Source organism: Opisthocomus hoazin, unplaced genomic scaffold (genome assembly GCF_030867145.1).
Source record: "Opisthocomus hoazin isolate bOpiHoa1 unplaced genomic scaffold, bOpiHoa1.hap1 HAP1_SCAFFOLD_118, whole genome shotgun sequence".
Classification (NCBI taxonomy): domain Eukaryota; kingdom Metazoa; phylum Chordata; class Aves; order Opisthocomiformes; family Opisthocomidae; genus Opisthocomus; species Opisthocomus hoazin.
Window position 1 is genome coordinate 221,456 of NW_027448931.1, and position 17,821 is coordinate 239,276.

General features: G+C 68.1%; 1 protein-coding gene across 9 annotated transcripts; it reads right to left on the bottom strand.

The window, feature by feature from the left end:
- Positions 1 to 34: 34 nt before the first annotated feature.
- On the bottom strand, positions 35 to 16,811 carry TAP1 (transporter 1, ATP binding cassette subfamily B member). Of its 9 annotated transcripts, none has more exons than XM_075412215.1 (12): positions 16,569 to 16,811; positions 15,266 to 16,173; positions 11,941 to 12,043; positions 11,515 to 11,851; positions 9,263 to 9,460; positions 7,251 to 7,379; positions 6,141 to 6,326; positions 5,272 to 5,445; positions 2,723 to 2,882; positions 2,516 to 2,652; positions 1,417 to 1,597; positions 37 to 571 (listed from the first exon to the last, which is right to left on the bottom strand). In XM_075412215.1, exons 2-12 carry the CDS (start codon positions 15,360 to 15,362, stop codon positions 534 to 536), a joined length of 1,740 nt encoding a protein of 579 aa, XP_075268330.1. In that variant the 5' UTR covers positions 15,363 to 16,173; positions 16,569 to 16,811; the 3' UTR covers positions 37 to 533. The 9 variants fall into 9 exon arrangements, with proteins under 9 accessions (XP_075268331.1, XP_075268330.1, XP_075268332.1 ...); XM_075412217.1 differs by lacking the exon at positions 37 to 571 and adding an exon at positions 4,621 to 4,696 and having other exon boundaries at positions 1,513 to 1,597; XM_075412216.1 differs by lacking the exon at positions 5,272 to 5,445 and having other exon boundaries at positions 35 to 571.
- Between the last annotated feature and the right edge of the window lie 1,010 nt (positions 16,812 to 17,821).

The following is a 17,821-nucleotide window of genomic DNA, read 5'->3' on the forward strand; positions in this document are numbered from 1 at the left end:
CACGTTCCAACCATGGCCCTTGTCCTGTCACAACAGGCTTTGCTAAAAAGTCCCTCGCCATCTTTCTTCCTTCGAGGGAAGCTGCAGAAGCCAAAGCCACCCCGCTGGCCCTAGAGCTTGGTCTCTGAGAAACGTGGCCACTGCTCTGTCCCCGTACTGACCCGTTGAGGGTGGCCAATGCAAATGTGGGGGTGGCTCCAGCGATGGTCACAGAGGTAAAGCCCTCTGAGCTGCTGGGTTACGGCAGCAGGACCTCGCTGCCCAGGCAGAGCCCTGGGTGTGAAGGTCCATCATGTCCATGTCCAAGAGCCGTGTCCCTGGAGAACAGCAACGCAAGGAGCCAGGTAGACCAGGCGGCTAAAGGTGGAGCGGTTCAGGTAGAGCTGGGCTGGGGACGTCATCGGGAGCTGCTCCCAGATCCGTGTGACGTCGGGGGAGAGCCACAACGTACGGGTGGGCTCGCGACGGAGGGGTGGACCTGACCACTGCAGCCATCACACAGGTCCTTCACCGACACGAACGATGCGCCAGAATCAAGCGAGTGAAGCCTCGTGGGTATAAAGGGCGGTGGCTGCGATATCACAAGGGGGAGGCGAGCAGATGAATTATTAATCACACCAACACCAGCGCCACGCGCTTCCCACGGTGGTGGTGGCAATGGGAGGGCGACCAGCCAAGACCCTGCAACTGGCCCGGGCTCTCCCCGGCCACCACGACCTTCCCACTCCTCCCCAAAGTGCTTCTGCTTTATTTTGTACAAATTTCAGTTCCAAGGGGGGCACAGACCCCCACCTCCAGCGTCCCCCAAGACATCCTGGGTACAAACAGAAGGATTTATTGCAAACTCTGTGTGCCATGGCCAGCCCTGATGGCCACCAGCCCCGCTGGCACCCGTGGTCGCCATCACGCAGCAGGGACGTGGCAGTGTGTCCAGCCTGGCGCCTGAGCTCCCCTATCACAGCTCTCGTGGTCCCTTGTCACAGCTTTCGGTGTCCCCATCACTGCTCCTGGTGTCCCAGCTTTCAGTGTCTCCATCCCCGTTCCCAATGTCCCCATCCTGGTTTGTGGTGTCCCCATCCCTGCTTCTGGTATCCCAGTCCCAGCTTCCATTGTCCCCATCCCTGTTCCCAGTGTCCTCATCCTGATTTGTGGTGTCCCCATCCCTGCTCTCAGTGTCCTCATCCTGGCATCTGGTGCCCCCATCCCTGCTCTTGGTGTCCCCATCCCTGCCCTTGCTGTCCCCATCCTGGTTTCTGGTGTCCCCAGCTGTGCTCTCAGAGTCCCCATCCCAGCTCCTGGTGTCCTCATCCCTTGGTGTCCCCATCCTGGCATTTGGTGTCCCCATCCCCAGCTCCTGCTGACCCTCACCCTCCTTCCCCCTGTCGCCATCCCCCACTGTCCCCCCCTGTCCCCCACCCTGCAGCAGGCTCCAGTAGCGGCTTCCAGGGCGCAGGAGCTCCTCGGGGGACCCCAGCTCGTGCAGTCGTCCCCCCTCCAGCACGGCCACCCGCTGCGCCTGCATGGCCAGGGCCACCTGCCCCGTCACCAGCAGCACCGCGCGTCTGGCCCCGCTGGCACCGAAGATCTCCTGCTCCACCTGCGGTGGGTGGCATCGTCAGTGGGGACCCCCAGGTGTGGGGACACAGGGGACACAGGGACGTGGGGACACAGGGGATGTGGGGAGCTGGGACCCAGGGGCATGGGTCCCAAGGGGACACAGGGACATGGGGACACAGGGGACATGGAGAGCAGGGACCCAAGCGGACACAGGGGACATGGAGAGCAGAGACCCAGGGGCATGGGGCCCAAGGTGACCCAGGGCACCCAGAGACACGGGGAGTGGGGATCCAGGGGACACCGGAGATGTGGGGACCAAGAGATGGGGTGAGTTTGGACCAAGGGGACTTCAGGACAAAGACGACATGGGTAGCAGGGCCCCAGGGGACATGGGGACAAGGGACCAAGGGGACACCTGCAAGACAAGGGATCTGCTGGGAGAGGGACTCGGGGGACACGGGAACAAAGGGACCAGGCACCCAGGGGGACACGGAGACTGAGGACCAAGGGGGCACGGGGACCAGGGACCCAGGGGACATCAGGAGAGGAACCCCAGGGGTCTGCTGGGAGAGGGGACCAAGGGGACCAGAGACTCAGGGGACACAAGGAGAGAGGATCCAGGGGGACGCCCCAAAGACTGGGGAGCTGCTGGGAGAAGGACCCAGGGAACATGGGGACCAGGGGACAGAGGGACCAGGGACTGAAGGGACACTGAGATTGGGGGCATCAGAAAGAGGGGACCCCCAGGGACGAAGGGGACCCATGTGCCAGGGACTCAGGGGACACGGGGACCAGGGACCAAGGGGACCCAGGTGCCAGGGACCCAGGGGACACAGGGACCAGGGACCACAGAGGTGATGGAAAGAGAGGACTCGGGGACACCCAGCAACCAGGGACCCCCAGGGACCAGGGTGCTGCTGGACTGGGGGACTGAGGGGACCCTGGTGTCACCTCTCACCTTCTGCTGGCTCTCGGCATCCAGGGCGCTGGTGGGCTCATCGAGGACGAGGACACGGGGGTCCCTCACCAGGGCACGAGCGATGGCCACCCCCTGCCGCTGTCCCCCGGAGAGCTGCCCCCCGAGCTCGCCCACCTCTGCATGAGACGGGGGTCAGGGTGGGGACATGGGGACATGGGGACGGTGAGGGGGGGACACACCTCCTACCTGTGTCGTAGCCCTGGGGCAGGCGGGTGATGAAGGTGTGGGCGCCCGCCCGGCGAGCTGCCACCGTCACCTGCGCCCGGCTCCAGCTCTCCGGCCCGTAGGCGATGTTGGCGTGGAGCGAGCGGGAGAAGAGCACCGGCTCCTGGGGGACCGCGGCCACCTGCGGCGGAGGGGACGGCTGGGGACAATGCCCGGACACGGCAGGGACACGGCTGGGATGTGGCAGGGTCATGGAAAGGGATGTGGGGACATGGCGGGGACGTGGCTGCGATGTGGCAGGGGACGTAGGGACGTGGCTGCGATGTGGCAGGGGATGTGGTGGGGACATGGCAGGGGACAGAGCAGGGACATGGCAGGGGACATGGGGACATGGCAGGGAGATGGCTGGGCTGTGGCAGGGGATGTGGTGGGGACATGGCAGGGGACATGGGGTCATGGCAGAAACATGGCAGGGGACATGGCAGGGGACGTGGGAACATGGCAGGGGACGTAGGGACATGGCTGCAATGTGGCAGGGGATGTGGTGGGGACATGGCAGGGGACATTACAGGGACATGGCAGGGGACATGGCAGGGACATGGGGACATGGCAGGGGATGTGGGGACATGGCAGGCATGTGGCTGGGATGTGGCAGGGGACATGGTAGGGAACATGGGGACATGGCAGGGACATGGGGACATGGCAGGGGATGTGGCAGGGATGTGGCAGGGGATGTGGTGGGGACATGGCAGGGGACATTACAGGGACATGGCAGGGGACATGGCAGGGACATGGGGACATGGCAGGGGATGTGGCAGGGATGTGGCTGGGATGTGGCAGGGGACATGGTGGGGACATGACAGGGACATGGCAGGGGATGTGGGGACATGGCATGGATGTGGCTGGGATGTGGCAGGGGATGTGGTGGGGACATGGCAGGGGACATGGGAGGGACAGAGCAGGGGCATGGCAGGGACATGGGGACATGGCAGAGGACACAGCAGGGACGTGGCAGAGGACATGGGGACACAGCAGGGACACGACTGGGATGTGGCAGGGGACATGGTGGGGACACGGAAGCGGACATGGCGGGGGACGTGGGGACGAAGCTGGGACATGGCAGGGACGTGGCTGGGACGTGGTGGGGGACGTGGTGGGGACGTGGCAGGGACATGGCAGGGACATGGCAGGAGATGCGGGGACATGGCAGGGACGAGGCTGGGATGTGGCAGGGGACATGGTGGGGGACGTGGGGACAAAGCTGGGACATGGCTGGGATGTGGCAGGGGACATGGTGGGGGACGTGGGGACAAAGCTGGGACATGGCAGGGACGTGGCTGGGACGTGGTGGGGGACGTGGTTTGGACACGGCAGGGACATGGCTGGGATGTGGGGACACAGTAGGGACGGGGCTGGGATGTGGCAGGGGACATGGTTGGGACATGGAAGGGGACACGGCAGGGGACGTGGGGACAGAGCAGGGACATGGCAGGGGATGTGGCAGGGACATGGAGGGGACAGCTGAGGACGTGGCAGGGGTGAAGCGGTGACGTGGCAGGGGTCATGGCCAGGGGCACTGCTGGGGATGTGGCAGGGACACAGGGGGGACAGCTGGGGACATAGCGGAGGTGGCTGGGGACACGGCGGGGTCCCGGTGGGGATGTGGCAGGGATGGCTGGGGACACAGCGGTGGCCATGGCAGGGATGCGTTGGGGACATGGTGGGGATGGCGGGCGACACGGCAGGGGACGTGGTGGGGACACGGCGGGGACATTGCAGGGACATCTGGGGGTGCAGCAGGGACATCTGGTGGCACGAGGGTGGAGGTGAGGACACAGTGGGGATGGTGGGGGACATGGGGATGGTGGTGGGACCCGTTGGGGATGGCTGGTGACACTGGTGTGGTGGTGGGGACACACTGGGGATGTCTGGTGACACAGCGGTCATGGTGGGGACCCGTTGGGGTGGCTGGTGACACGGGCTGGTGGTGGAGACCTGTTGGGGACAGCTGGTGACACGGGGTGGTGGTGGTGTGACCCATTGGGGACAGCTGGTGACACGGGGGTCATGGTGGGGACCCGCTGGGGATGGCTGGTGACATGGGAGTGGTGATGGGAACCCAGTGGGGACAGCTGGTGACACGGGGTGGCGGTGGTGGAGACCTGTTGGGGACAGCTGGTGACATGGGGTGGTGGTGGGGACCTGTTGGGGACAGCTGGTGACACGGGGGTCATGGTGGGGACCCGCTGGGGATGGCTGGTGACATGGGAGTGGTGATGGGAACCCAGTGGGGACAGCTGGTGACACGGGGTGGCGGTGGTGGAGACGTGTTGGGGACAGCTGGTGACACGGGGTGGTGGTGGGGACCTGTTGGGGATGGCTGGTGACACGGGGGTGGTGGTGGACACCCGCTGGGGACAGCTGGTGACACGGGGTGGTGACTGGGACCTGCTGGGGATGGCTGGTGACACGGGGGTCATGGTGGGGACCCATTGGGGCTGTCTGGTGACACAGGGTGGTGGTGGTGGGGACCCGTTGGGGACATCGTGTGACGGGGGCGGTGGTGTCACCTGGCAGCGCAGGTAGGGGTGCTGGTAGGCGGGGAGGGGGTGGCCGTCCAGCAGCACCCGCCCGGCCCCCGGCGGGTGCAGGCGCAGGACCAGGGACACCAGGGTGCTCTTCCCCGCCCCCGGAGGGGCCACCACCGCCAGCACCTCCCCGGGACGCAGCTCCAGGGACACGCCCTGGGGGGGGACAGAGGTGACACCTCCCCGCACCCTCCCCACCACATCCCTGTCCCCATGTTGTGTCCCCATGGCCACCTGCCATGTCCCCACCATGTCCCCACACCCTCCCCACCATGTCCATGTCCCCACGCCCTCACCACCACGTCCCCATGCCACGTCCCCACCATGTCCCCATGCCATGTCCCCATGCCCTCCCCACCGTGTCCCTGCGTCCTGAAGCCATGTCCCCATCAAGCCCATGTCCCCATGCCCACCTTCCACGTCCCTGCCATGTCCCCACCATGTCCCTCTGTCCTCCCACCTTGTCCTCACACCCTCCCCACCATGTCCATGTCCCCCCACCTTCCCCACCACGTCCGTGTCCCCATGTTGTGTCCCCACGTCCACCTGCCATGTCCCCACCACGTCCCTCTGCCCTCCCACCATGTTCTCGCCCCCTCTCCAACCTCTCCACCACGCCAGCGTCCCCATGCCATGTTCCCATGACGTCTCCACCATATCCCCATGCCATGTCCACCTGTCGTGTCCCCACCATGTCCCTCTGTCCCCCCACCATGTCCCCACACCTCCCCACCATGTCCATGTCCCCTTGCCATCTCCCCACACCTCCCCACCACACCCATGTCCCCATGCCCTCCCCACCGTGTCCCCCCATCATGTCTCCATGTCCCCCACCGTGTCCCCATGCCCACCTTGAGGACAGGCTCTTGGTGCTTGGGGTAGGTGAACCAGACGTCCTCAAGCTGGAGGTGGCCCTTCAGGACACTGGGTGCCAGCGTCCCAGTGGTTGCCTCCTGCTCCTCCTGGTCCAGGAACTCGAAGATCTTCTCTGAGGAGCCCACGGCCTTGGTCATGTTGGGGTAGTAGCGAAGCAGGACCTGGGGACACAGAGGGGACATGGCCAGGAGGACGTGGGGACATGAGGAACACGCATGGGAGCATGGGACACAGGGGACTGGGACAAGGATGTGTCCAGGAGGAGATGGGGACACGGGGAACGGGCATGGGGACAGGGGGACACAAGGACAGGGAAGTGTTCAGGAGAAGATGGGGACATGGGGAACAGGTACAGGGACATGGGGACAGGCACAGGGATGCGTCCAGGAGGACATGGGGATGTGGAGAATGGGCATGGGGACATGGGGACAGGGACAGGGAGGTGTCCAGGAGGACATGGGGACGTGGGGAACTGGCACGGGGACATGGGGACACAAGGACAGGGACAAGGATGTGACCAGGAGGAGATGGGGACACAAGGAACAGGCATGGGGACATGGGGTCATGGGGACATGGGGACATGGGGACAGGGACAGGGATGCGTCCAGGAGGACATGGGGACGTGGGGAATGGGCATGGGGACATGGGGACACAAGGACAGGGACAAAGATGCGTCCAGGAGGAGATGGGGACATGAGGAACAGGCATGGGGACATGGGGTCATGGGGACATGGGGACAGGGACAGGGATGCGTCCAGGAGGACATGGGGACATGGGGAACGGGCATGGGGACATGGGGACAGGGACAGGGATGTGTCCAGGAGGACATGGGGATGTGGAGAACGGGCATGGGAACATGGCCAGGAGGGTGTGGGGACACAGAGGACACAGGGACGTGGTGGGGAGGGCACAGGGACACAGCAGGGGGTCACAGGGATGTGGACAGATGGCCATGGGGACACAGGGACATGGACAGATGGCCATAGGGACACAGGGACATGGCAGGGAGGGCGTGGGGACACGGGGAACAGGCTTGGGGACACGGCGAGGAGGACACTGGGGACACGGTGTCCCCTCGGGCTCACCTCCACGGCCTCGGTGAACTGCATCTGGTAGATGAGGAAGGTGACCAGGTCCCCGGTGGAGATGGTCCCTGTGGCCACCAGCTGTCCCCCATAGCAGAGGAGCCCCAGCTTCAGGGCCAGCGCCGAGAACTGGGGACATCGCAGGGAGGTCACCGCTGGGGGATGCCATGGAGGAGGTGTCCCTGTCACCCTCCTCGCCATGGCCACCTCTCCGTGGGGACACCGAGGGCCCAGCCTTGCTCTGTCACCTCCCCCGTGCCATCACGCTCCCCCCATGTCCCAAGAGATGTCACATCCCCCATGTCACCGAGCTCCTGGGCCCCAGAACTCCTGCCCTGTCGTGCCCTGCGTCCCGATGTCCCCATGTCATGGTGTCCCCCAGCCCCGTGCCACCATGGCCCCATGTCCCCCAACCCCTGTGTCATCAACATCCCCCAGCCCCGTGCCACCGTGTCCCCGTGTCCCACAGCCCTCACACCATCACCTCACTTAGCCACGTACCACCATGTCCTCATGTCCCACAGCCCTGTCCCACCACGTCCCCATGTCCCCGTGCCACCACGTTCTCATGTCTCCATGCCACCGCATCCCCATGTCCCCCAGCCTCCTGCCACCATGTCCCCTGTCCCCGTGCCATCATATGCATGTCCCCTGTCCCCATGCCACCACATCCCTGTGTCCCATCACCCCCAAGCCATCACGTCCCCAATCCCTGTGACATCAAATTCCTCAAACTCATGCCACCCCATCCCCGTGTCCCCCAGTCCCCACGTTCCCTGTCCCCATGCCACCACAGCCCCATGTCCCATCACCCCCAAGCCATCACGTCCCCAATCCCCGTGCCACCGCATCCCCCAACCTCATGCCACCACACCCTCGTGTCCCATCGCCCCCATGCCATCACATCCCCCAACACCGTGCCACCATGTCCCCACGTCCCCTGTCCCCATGCCACCACACCCCCATGTCCCATTGCCCCAAGCCATCACGTCCCCAATCCCCATGCCACCCCATCCCCGTGTCCCCCAGCCCCCACGTTCCCTGTCCCCATGCCACCACACCCTCGTGTCCCATCACCCCCAAGCCATCACGTCCCCAATCCCTGTGCCATCACACCCCCCATCCTCATGCCACCACACCCTCGTGTCCCATCACCCCCATGCCATCACGTCCCCCAGCCCCATGACACCACATCCCCCAACCTCATGCCACCCCATCCCCGTGTCCCCCAGCCCCCACATCCCCTGTCCCCATGCCACCACACCCTGGTGTCCCATCACCCCCAAGCCATCATGTCCCCATCCCCGTGCCATCACACCCCCCATCCCCGTGCCACCGCATCCCTGTGTCCCATCGCCCCCATGCCATCACATCCCCCAACACCGTGCCACCATGTCCCCACATCCCCTGTCCCCATGCCATCGTGTCCCATCACCCCCATGCCATCACGTCCCCAATCCCTGTGACATCAAATCCCTCAACCTCATGCCACTCCATCCCTGTGTCCCCCAGCCCCCACGTCCCCTGTCCCCATGCCACCACACCCTCGTGTCCCATCACCCCCATGCCATCAAGTCCCCCAGCCCCATGCCATCACATCCCCCAACACCGTGCCACCATGTCCCCACGTCCCCTGTCCCCATGCCACCACACCCCCATGTCCCATTGCCCCAAGCCATCACGTCCCCAATCCCCGTGCCATCACACCCCCCATCCTCATGCCACCACACCCTCGTGTCCCATCACCCCCATGCCATCACGTCCCCCAGCCCCATGACACCACATCCCCCAACTTCATGCCACTCCATCCCTGTGTCCCCCAGCCCCCACGTCCCCTGTCCCCATGCCACCACACCCTTGTGTCCCATCACCCCCAAGCCATCACACCCTCCATCCCCGTGCCACCGCATCCCCGTGTCCCATCGCCCCCGTGCCATCACATCCCCCAACCCCGTGCCACCCCACCCGCACGTTCCCCAGCCCCCGTGTCCCCGTGTCCCCTGTCCCCATACCCCGCTGGCCCAGAGCGTGGCGGCGTAGGTGGCCGCCTCCTTCCCCTCCAGCCCGTAGACGCGGTGCAGGCGCTGGTGGTACCGCTCGGTCGCCCCGGCCTCGTGGGCGAAGCTGCGCACGGTGGCCATGGCCTGGAAGGTCTCCACCGCCACCTCGGTGGCACCGGCCAGCGCCTCCTGCACCCGCCGCGACAGCCCCTGGGGACAGCGGTGTCACCTCGGGGTCCGGCGGGCACCAAGGGGGGATGGAGGGAGCGCGGAGGGGACGGAGGGGACAGTGGGCATGGGGAGGGGACGGCGGGGGCATGGAGGGGACAAGGGGCATGGAGGGGACAGCGGCCATGGGGAGGGGACAGCAGGGGCATGGAGGGGACAAGGGGCATGGGGGAGGGGACAGTGACCATGGGGACAGCGGGGGCATGGAGGGGACAAGGGGCATGGGGGAGGGGACAGTGGCCATGGGGACAGCGGGGGCATGGAGGGGACAGTGGGGGCATGGAGGGGACAAGGGGCATGGGGACAGTGGGGGCATGGAGGGGACAGGGAGCAAGTGGAGGGGACAGTGGGCACAAGGAGGGGACAGTGGGCATGGGGAGGGGACAGCAGGCACGGGGAGGGGATGGCAGGCACGGGAAGTGACAGTGGGGACACGGAGGGGTCAGTGGGCACGGGGAGGTGACAATGGGCACGGGGAGGTGACAGGGGGCACAAAGGAGGTGACGGGGGCACAGGGAGGTGACAGTGGGCATGGGGAGGGGACAGCAGGGGCATGGAGGGGACAAGGGACATGGGGAGGGGACAGCAGGGGCATGGAGGGGACAGCGGCCATGGGGAGGGGACAGCAGGGGCATGGAGGGGACAAGGGACATGGGGAGGGGACAGCAGGGGCATGGAGGGGACAGTGGCCATGGGGACAGTGGGAGCACGGAGGGGACAGGGAGCAAGTGGAGGGGACAGTGGGCACAAGGAGGGGACAGCGGTCACAAAGCAGGTGACAGGGGCACAGGGAGGTGACAGTGGGCATGGGGAGGGGACAGCAGGCACGGGGAGGGGATGGCAGGCACGGGGAGGTGACAGTGGGGACACGGAGGGGTCAGTGGGCACGGGGAGGTGACAGTGGGGACACGGAGGGGTCAGTGGGCACGGGGAGGTGACAGGGGGCACAAAGGAGGTGACGGGGGCACAGGGAGGTGACAGTGGGCATGGGGAGGGGACAGCGGGGGCATGGAGGGGACAAGGGGCATGGGGACAGTGGGGGCATGGAGGGGACAGCGGGCACAAGGAGGGGACAGTGGCCATGGGGACAGTGGGAGCACGGAGGGGACAGGGAGCAAGTGGAGGGGACAGTGGGCATGGGGAGGGGACAGCAGGCATGGGGAGGGGATGGCAGGCACGGGAAGTGACAGTGGGGACACAGAGGGGTCAGTGGGCACGGGGAGGTGACAATGGGCACAAAGGAGGTGACGGGGGCACAGGGAGGTGACAGTGGGCATGGGGAGGGGATGGCGGGGGCATGGAGGGGACAAGGGGCATGGGGACAGTGGGGGCATGGAGGGGACAGTGGGCACAAAGGAGGTGACGGGGGCACAAGGAGGTGACAGCAGGCACGGGGAGGGGATGGCAGGCACGGGGACGTGACAGTGGGGACACGGAGGGGTCAGTGGGCACGGGGAGGTGACAATGGGCACGGGGAGGTGACAGGGGGCACAAAGGAGGTGACGGGGGCACAGGGAGGTGACAGTGGGCATGGGGAGGGGACAGCAGGGGCATGGAGGGGACAGCGGCCATGGGGAGGGGACAGCAGGGGCATGGAGGGGACAGTGGCCATGGGGACAGTGGGAGCACGGAGGGGACAGGGAGCAAGTGGAGGGGACAGTGGGCACAAGGAGGTGACAGGGGCACGGGGAGGTGACAGTGGGCACAGGGAGGTGACAGTGGGCATGGGGAGGGGACAGCAGGCACGGGGAGGGGATGGCAGGCACCGGGATGTGACAGTGGGGACACGGAGGGGTCAGTGGGCACGGGGAGGTGACAATGGGCACGGGGAGGTGACAATGGGCACAGGGAGGTGACAGGGGGCACAAAGGAGGTGACAGGGGCACAGGGAGGTGACAGTGGGCATGGGGAGGGGATGGCGGGCACAAGGGAGGGGACAGTGAGGACAAGGGGTGCAGGGAGGGGACCGCAGTCACGGGGAGGGGGGACAGCGGGCATGGGGAGGGGACAAGGGACCCGTGTCCCCACCCGGGCACCTGCTGGACCTTGCCGACGGCCCGGGGCAGCAGCAGGAGGACGGGCAGCGCCAGGAGGGTGACGAAGGCCAGGCGCGGTGACAACCACGCCATGGTGACCAGGAGAAAAACGCCCCTCGCCAGGTACCAGAGCAAGAGGCCGAGCGCCTCGGCCACCGCCGCGTGGGTGGCCTCCACGTCCCCCGTCACCCGCGCCGTCACCGCCCCGGTCCCCGCCACCCGCAGCGAGGCCGCGTCGCGTCGCAGGACGGCGGCGAAGACGCGGCGCTGGAGCCGTCCCAGCGCCCGGCTCAGCGTCCCCGCGTAGGCGACGTCGCAGGCGAATTCGGTGACGGCGCTGCGGGGGACGGGGGGGGCTTCAGCGTTGGGGACCGCGGGTGTCACCCGCCCCGCGTGGCGACGTCGTCACCGGTGTCACCGCCCCACCTGGCCACCCCCAGCAGCGCCATCGGCCACGCGGCCGCCACCTCGTCCTCGCTGGCCACCCAGTCGGTGACGCGGCCGGTGAAGTAGGGGACGGCCACCTCCCCTGGGGGGGGGGGACACAGGGTGTCAGGGTGACGGGGTGGGGGTGTGTCCCCCAGGTCTGTGTCACCCTCGCCCACCATGGTGTGACTGCGGGGGGCTGCGATGCGTGTGTCCCCCTCCCCCAGCGGGGTGCTGCCCCCCGAAATTGGGTGCTGGCCCCCCCCCCAGATTGGGTGCTGCCCCCCAAAATTGGGTGCTGGCCCCCCCCCAGATTGGGTGCTGGCCCCCAAAATTGGGTGCTGGGCCCCCCCTAGATTGGGTGCTGGCCCCCAAAATTGGGTGCTGGCCCCCCCCCCCCCAGATTGGGTGCTGCCCCCCAAAATTGGGTGCTGGCCCCCCCCCAGATTGGGTGCTGGCCCCCCAAAATTGGGTGCTGGCCCCCGCAAATTGGGTGCTGGCCCCCCCCCAGATTGGGTGCTGGCCCCCGCAAATTGGGTGCTGGCCCCCCCCAGATTGGGTGCTGGCCCCCGCAAATTGGGTGCTGGCCCCCCCCCAGATTGGGTGCTGGCCCCCGCAAATTGGGTGCTGGCCCCCCCCCAGATTGGGTGCTGGCCCCCAAAATTGGGTGCTGGCCCCCCCCCAGATTGGGTGCTGCCACCCGAAATTGGGTGCTGGCCCCTCCCCCCCAGATTGGGTGCTGCCCCCCAAAATTGGGTGCTGGCCCCCGCAAATTGGGTGCTGGCCCCCCCCCAGATTGGGTGCTGGCCCCCGCAAATTGGGTGCTGGCCCCCCCCAGATTGGGTGCTGGCCCCCGCAAATTGGGTGCTGGCCCCCCCCCAGATTGGGTGCTGGCCCCCGCAAATTGGGTGCTGGCCCCCCCCCAGATTGGGTGCTGGCCCCCAAAATTGGGTGCTGGCCCCCCCCCAGATTGGGTGCTGCCACCCGAAATTGGGTGCTGGCCCCTCCCCCCCAGATTGGGTGCTGCCCCCCAAAATTGGGTGCTGGCCCCCGCAAATTGGGTGCTGGCCCCCCCCCAGATTGGGTGCTGCCCCCACAAATTGGGTGCTGGCCCCCCCCCCAGATTGGGTGCTGCCCCCCCAGATTGGGTGCTGGCCCCCCCCAGATTGGGTGCTGCCCCCCGAAATTGGGTGCTGGCCCCTCCCCCCCAGATTGGGTGCTGCCCCCCAAAATTGGGTGCTGGCCCCCCCCAGATTGGGTGCTGCCCCCCGAAATTGGGTGCTGGCCCCTCCCCCCCAGATTGGGTGCTGCCCCCCAAAATTGGGTGCTGGCCCCCGCAAATTGGGTGCTGGCCCCCCCCCAGATTGGGTGCTGCCCCCACAAATTGGGTGCTGGCCCCCCCCCCAGATTGGGTGCTGCCCCCCCAGATTGGGTGCTGGCCCCCCCCAGATTGGGTGCTGGCCCCCAAAATTGGGTGCTGGCCCCCCCCCAGTTTGGGTGCTGCCCCCCAAAATTGGGTGCTGGCCCCCGCAAATTGGGTGCTGGCCCCCCCCCAGATTGGGTGCTGCCCCCCGAAATTGGGTGCTGGCCTCCCCCCCCAAATTGGGTGCTGGCCCCCAAAATTGGGTGCTGGCCCCCCCCCCCAAAAAAGCTCAGAGCAACCCCCCCAACTGGGTGCTCCCCCCAAAATCGGGTGCTGCCCCCCAAAAAAAGCTCAGAGCATCCCCCCTCCAACCGGGTGCTCCCCCCAAAATTGGGTGCTGTCCCCCCCAAAGCTCAGAGCATCCCCCATCCAACTGGGTGCTGGCCCCCCCCCAAAATCGGGTGGTGCCCCCCAAAAAAAGCTCAAAGCATCCCCCCCCAAATTGGGTGTTGTCCCCCCCAAAAAGCTCAGAGCATCCCCCCTCCAACCGGGTGCTCCCCCCAAAAATTGGGTGCTGCCCCCCCCCAGCTCAGAGCATCCCCCCCAACTGGGTGCTGTGCCCCCCCCCCCCAATTTGGTGCTGCTCCCTCCCAGTTGGGTGCTCCCCCTCCCAAGCTGGGTGCTGCCCCCCCCCCAAGCTGGGGGTGCTCCCCCCCCCCAAGCTGGGTGCTGCCCCCCCCCAAGCTGGGTGCTGCCCCCCCCCCAAGCTGGGGGTGCTCCCCCCCCCCAAGCTGGGTGCTGCCCCCCCCAGGCTGGGTGCTCCCCCCCCCCCCAAGCTGGGTGCTGCCCCCCCCCAAGCTGGGTGCTGCCCCCCCCCCCAAGCTGGGGGTGCTCCCCCCCCCCCAAGCTGGGTGCTGCCCCCCCCAGGCTGGGTGCTCCCCCCCCCCAAGCTGGGTGCTCCCCCCCCCCAAGCTGGGTGCTGCCCCCCCCAGGCTGGGTGCTCCCCCCCCCAAGCTGGGTGCTCCCCCCCCCCCCAAGCTGGGTGCTTCCCCCCCCCAAGCTGGGTGCTCCCCCCCCCCCAGGCTGGGTGCTCCCCCCCCCAAGCTGGGTGCTCCCCCCCCCCCCAAGCTGGGTGCTGCCCCCCCCAAGCTGGGTGCTCCCCCCCCCAGGCTGGGTGCTCCCCCCCCCCCCCCCAAGCTGGGTGCTCCCCCCCCCAGGCTGGGTGCTCCCCCCCCTCCCCCAAGCTGGGTGCTCCCCCCCCCCCAAGCTGGGTGCTGCCCCCCCCCAAGCTGGGTTCTCCCCCCCCCAGGCTGGGTGCTGCCCCCCCCCCAATTTGGTGCTGCCCCCCCCCAAGCTGGGTGCTCCCCCCCCAGGCTGGGTGCTGCCCCCCCCCAAGCTGGGTGCTGCCCCCCCCCAGCTCAGAGCATCCCCCCCAACTGGGTGCTGTGCCCCCCCCCCCCAATTTGGTGCTGCTCCCTCCCAGTTGGGTGCTCCCCCCCCCCAAGCTGGGTGCTGCCCCCCCCCAAGCTGGGTGCTCCTCCCCCAAGCTGGGTGCTGCCCCCCCCCAGGCTGGGTGCTCCCCCCCCCCAGGCTGGGTGCTCCCCCCCCAAGCTGGGTGCTGCCCCCCCCCAAGCTGGGTGCTCCCCCCCCTCCCCCAAGCTGGGTGCTCCCCCCCCCAAGCTGGGTGCTCCCCCCCCTCCCCCAAGCTGGGTGCTCCCCCCCCCAAGCTGGGTGCTCCCCCCCCCAGGCTGGGTGCTCCCCCCCCTCCCCCAAGCTGGGTGCTCCCCCCCCAGGCTGGGTGCTCCCCCCCCCCAAGCTGGGTGCTGCCCCCCCCAATTTGGTGCTGCCCCCCCCCAAGCTGGGTGCTGCCCCCCCCCCCCCAATTTGGTGCTCCCCCCCCCAAGCTGGGTGCTCCCCCCCCCCCAGGCTGGGTGCTGCCCCCCCCAGCCCCCCCTCCGGTACCGAGGACCGAGGCCGCCATCAGCGCGGCCACCACGGCGCAGCGCCCGCGCTCGGGGCTCAGCAGGGCCAGGAGGCGACGAGCGGGGGCCACCGCCATGGCCGGGCCCGGTGTCACCCGGTGTCACCCGGTGTCACCCGGTGTCACCCGGTGTGCCTGGTCCTGCTGCTGGCGTGTCCCGGTGTCACCCGGTCCCGCTCCTGGTGTGCCTGGTCCTGCTGCTGGCGTGTTCTGGGGGGACCTGGTGTCACCCGGTGTCACCGAGTGTCACCCAGTGTGCCTGGTCCTGGTGCTGGCGTGTCCTGGTGGGACCTGGTGTCACCCAGTCCTGCTCCTGGAGTGTCTTGGTGTCACCCGGTGTCACCAGGTCCTGCTCCCGGTGGGACCCAGTCCTGCTCCTGGTGTGTTCTGGGGGGACCCGGTGTCACCCGGTGTCACCTGATGTCACCTGGTGTGCCTGGTCCTGCTCCTGGTGGGACCCAGTCCTGCTCCTGGCGTGTCCTGGTGGCACCTGGTGTCACCCAGTCCTGCTCCTGGTGTGTTCTGGGGGGACCCGGTGTCACCCGGTGTCGCCCGGTGTCACCCAGTGTCACCTGGTCCTGCTCCCGGTGTCACCCAGTCCTGCTCCTGGTGTGTCCTGGTGGGACCTGGTGTCACCCAGTCCTGCTGCTGGAGTGTCTTGGTGTCACCCGGTGTCACCTGGTCCTGCTCCCGGTGTCACCCAGTCCTGCTGCTGGCGTGTTCTGGGGGGACCTGGTGTCACCCAGTGTCACCCGGTGTGCCTGGTCCTGCTGCTGGCGTGTCCTGGTGGGACCTGGTGTCACCCAGTCCTGCTTCTGCTGTGTCTTGGTGTCACCCGGTGTCACCTGGTCCTGCTCCTGGTGGGACCCGGTCCTGCTCCTGGCGTGTCCTGGTGGGACCCGGTGTCACCCGGTCCTGCCCCGGTGTGGCCCGGTTCTCCTCCCAGTGTGCCCAGTCCGATCCTGGTGTGCCCCGTCCGATCCCAGTCCAGTCCCAGTGTCCTCCGGTTCTCCTCCCGCTGTGCCCAATCCGACCCCGGTTCCCCTCCCAGTCTGCCCAGTCCGATCCCGCTGTGCCCAATCCGACCCCGGTTCCCCTCCCAGTCTGCCCAGTCCGGTCCCGCTGTGCCCGGTCCGACCCCGGTTCCCCTCCCAGTCTGCCCAGTCCAGTCCCGCTGTGCCAGGTCCGACCCCGGTTCCCCTCCCAGTCTGCCCAGTCCGATCCCGGTGTGCTCAGTCCGATCCCAGTTCCCCTCCCAGTCTGCCCAGTCCGGTCCCGCTGTGCCCGGTCCGACCCCGGTTCCGCTCCCAGTCTGCCCAGTCCGATCCCGGTGTACCCGGTCCGATCCCGGTGGGCTCCCAGTCTGCCCAGTCCGATCCCAGTGACTCGGTGCGTCCCGGCGCTGCTCCCGGCGTGGCCCGGTGGGCCCGATCCGGTCCCGGTGGGCTCCGGTTCTGCTGCCGGGACCCCTCCCCCCGGCCCCGGTCCCCTCCCGGCAGCCGCCGCCGTTTCTCGGAAAGCGAAAGCGAGAACGGGGGAGGGGGGGGTGGAACGGCGGCTGCGCGAGGCCGGGCACCGGGCACCGGGGGAGGGGCCCTGGGAACGGGGGGGGGCACTGGGAACGGGGGGGGGGGCACTGGGAACGGGGAGGGGCACTGGGCATCACTGGGGGGGCACCAGGAATGGGGGGAGGGGCACTGGGAGTGGGTGGGGGGGCACTGGGCATCACTGGGGGGGCACTGGGAATCACTGGGAGGGCACTGGGAACGGGGGGGGCACTGGGCATCACTGGGGGGGCACCAGGAATGGGGGGGGGCACTGGGAGTGGGTGGGGGGGCACTGGGCATCACTGGGGGGGCACTGGGCATCACTGGGGGGGCACCGGGAACCGGGGGTGGGGCACTGGGCATCACTGGGGGGGCACTGGGAATCACTGGGCGGGCACCGGGCATCACTGGGGGGGCACCAGGAATGGGGGGGGGCACCGGGAACGAGGGGAGGGGCACTGGGAGTGGGTGGGGGGGCACTGGGCATCACTGGGGGGGCACTGGGAGTGGGTGGGGGGGCACTGGGCATCACTGGGGGGGCACTGGGAACGGGGAGGGGCACTGAGCATCACTGGGGGGGCACTGGGCATCACTGGGGGGGCACTGGGAGTGGGTGGGGGGGCACTGGGCATCACTGGGGGGGCACTGGGCATCACTGGGGGGGCACCGGGAACCGGGGGTGGGGCACTGGGCATCACTGGGGGGGCACTGGGAATCACTGGGCGGGCACCGGGCATCACTGGGGGGGCACCAGGAATGGGGGGGGGCACCGGGAACGAGGGGAGGGGCACTGGGAGTGGGTGGGGGGGCACTGGGCATCACTGGGGGGGCACTGGGAGTGGGTGGGGGGGCACTGGGCATCACTGGGGGGGCACTGGGAACGGGGGGGGGGCACCGGGGGTTCCCCATTCCCCCCCCCGTCCCCGCCCGTGGGGTCCCTGAGGGATGGGGGAGAGCAGGGAGGGGCAAGAGCCGGAGGGGCGGCGCTGA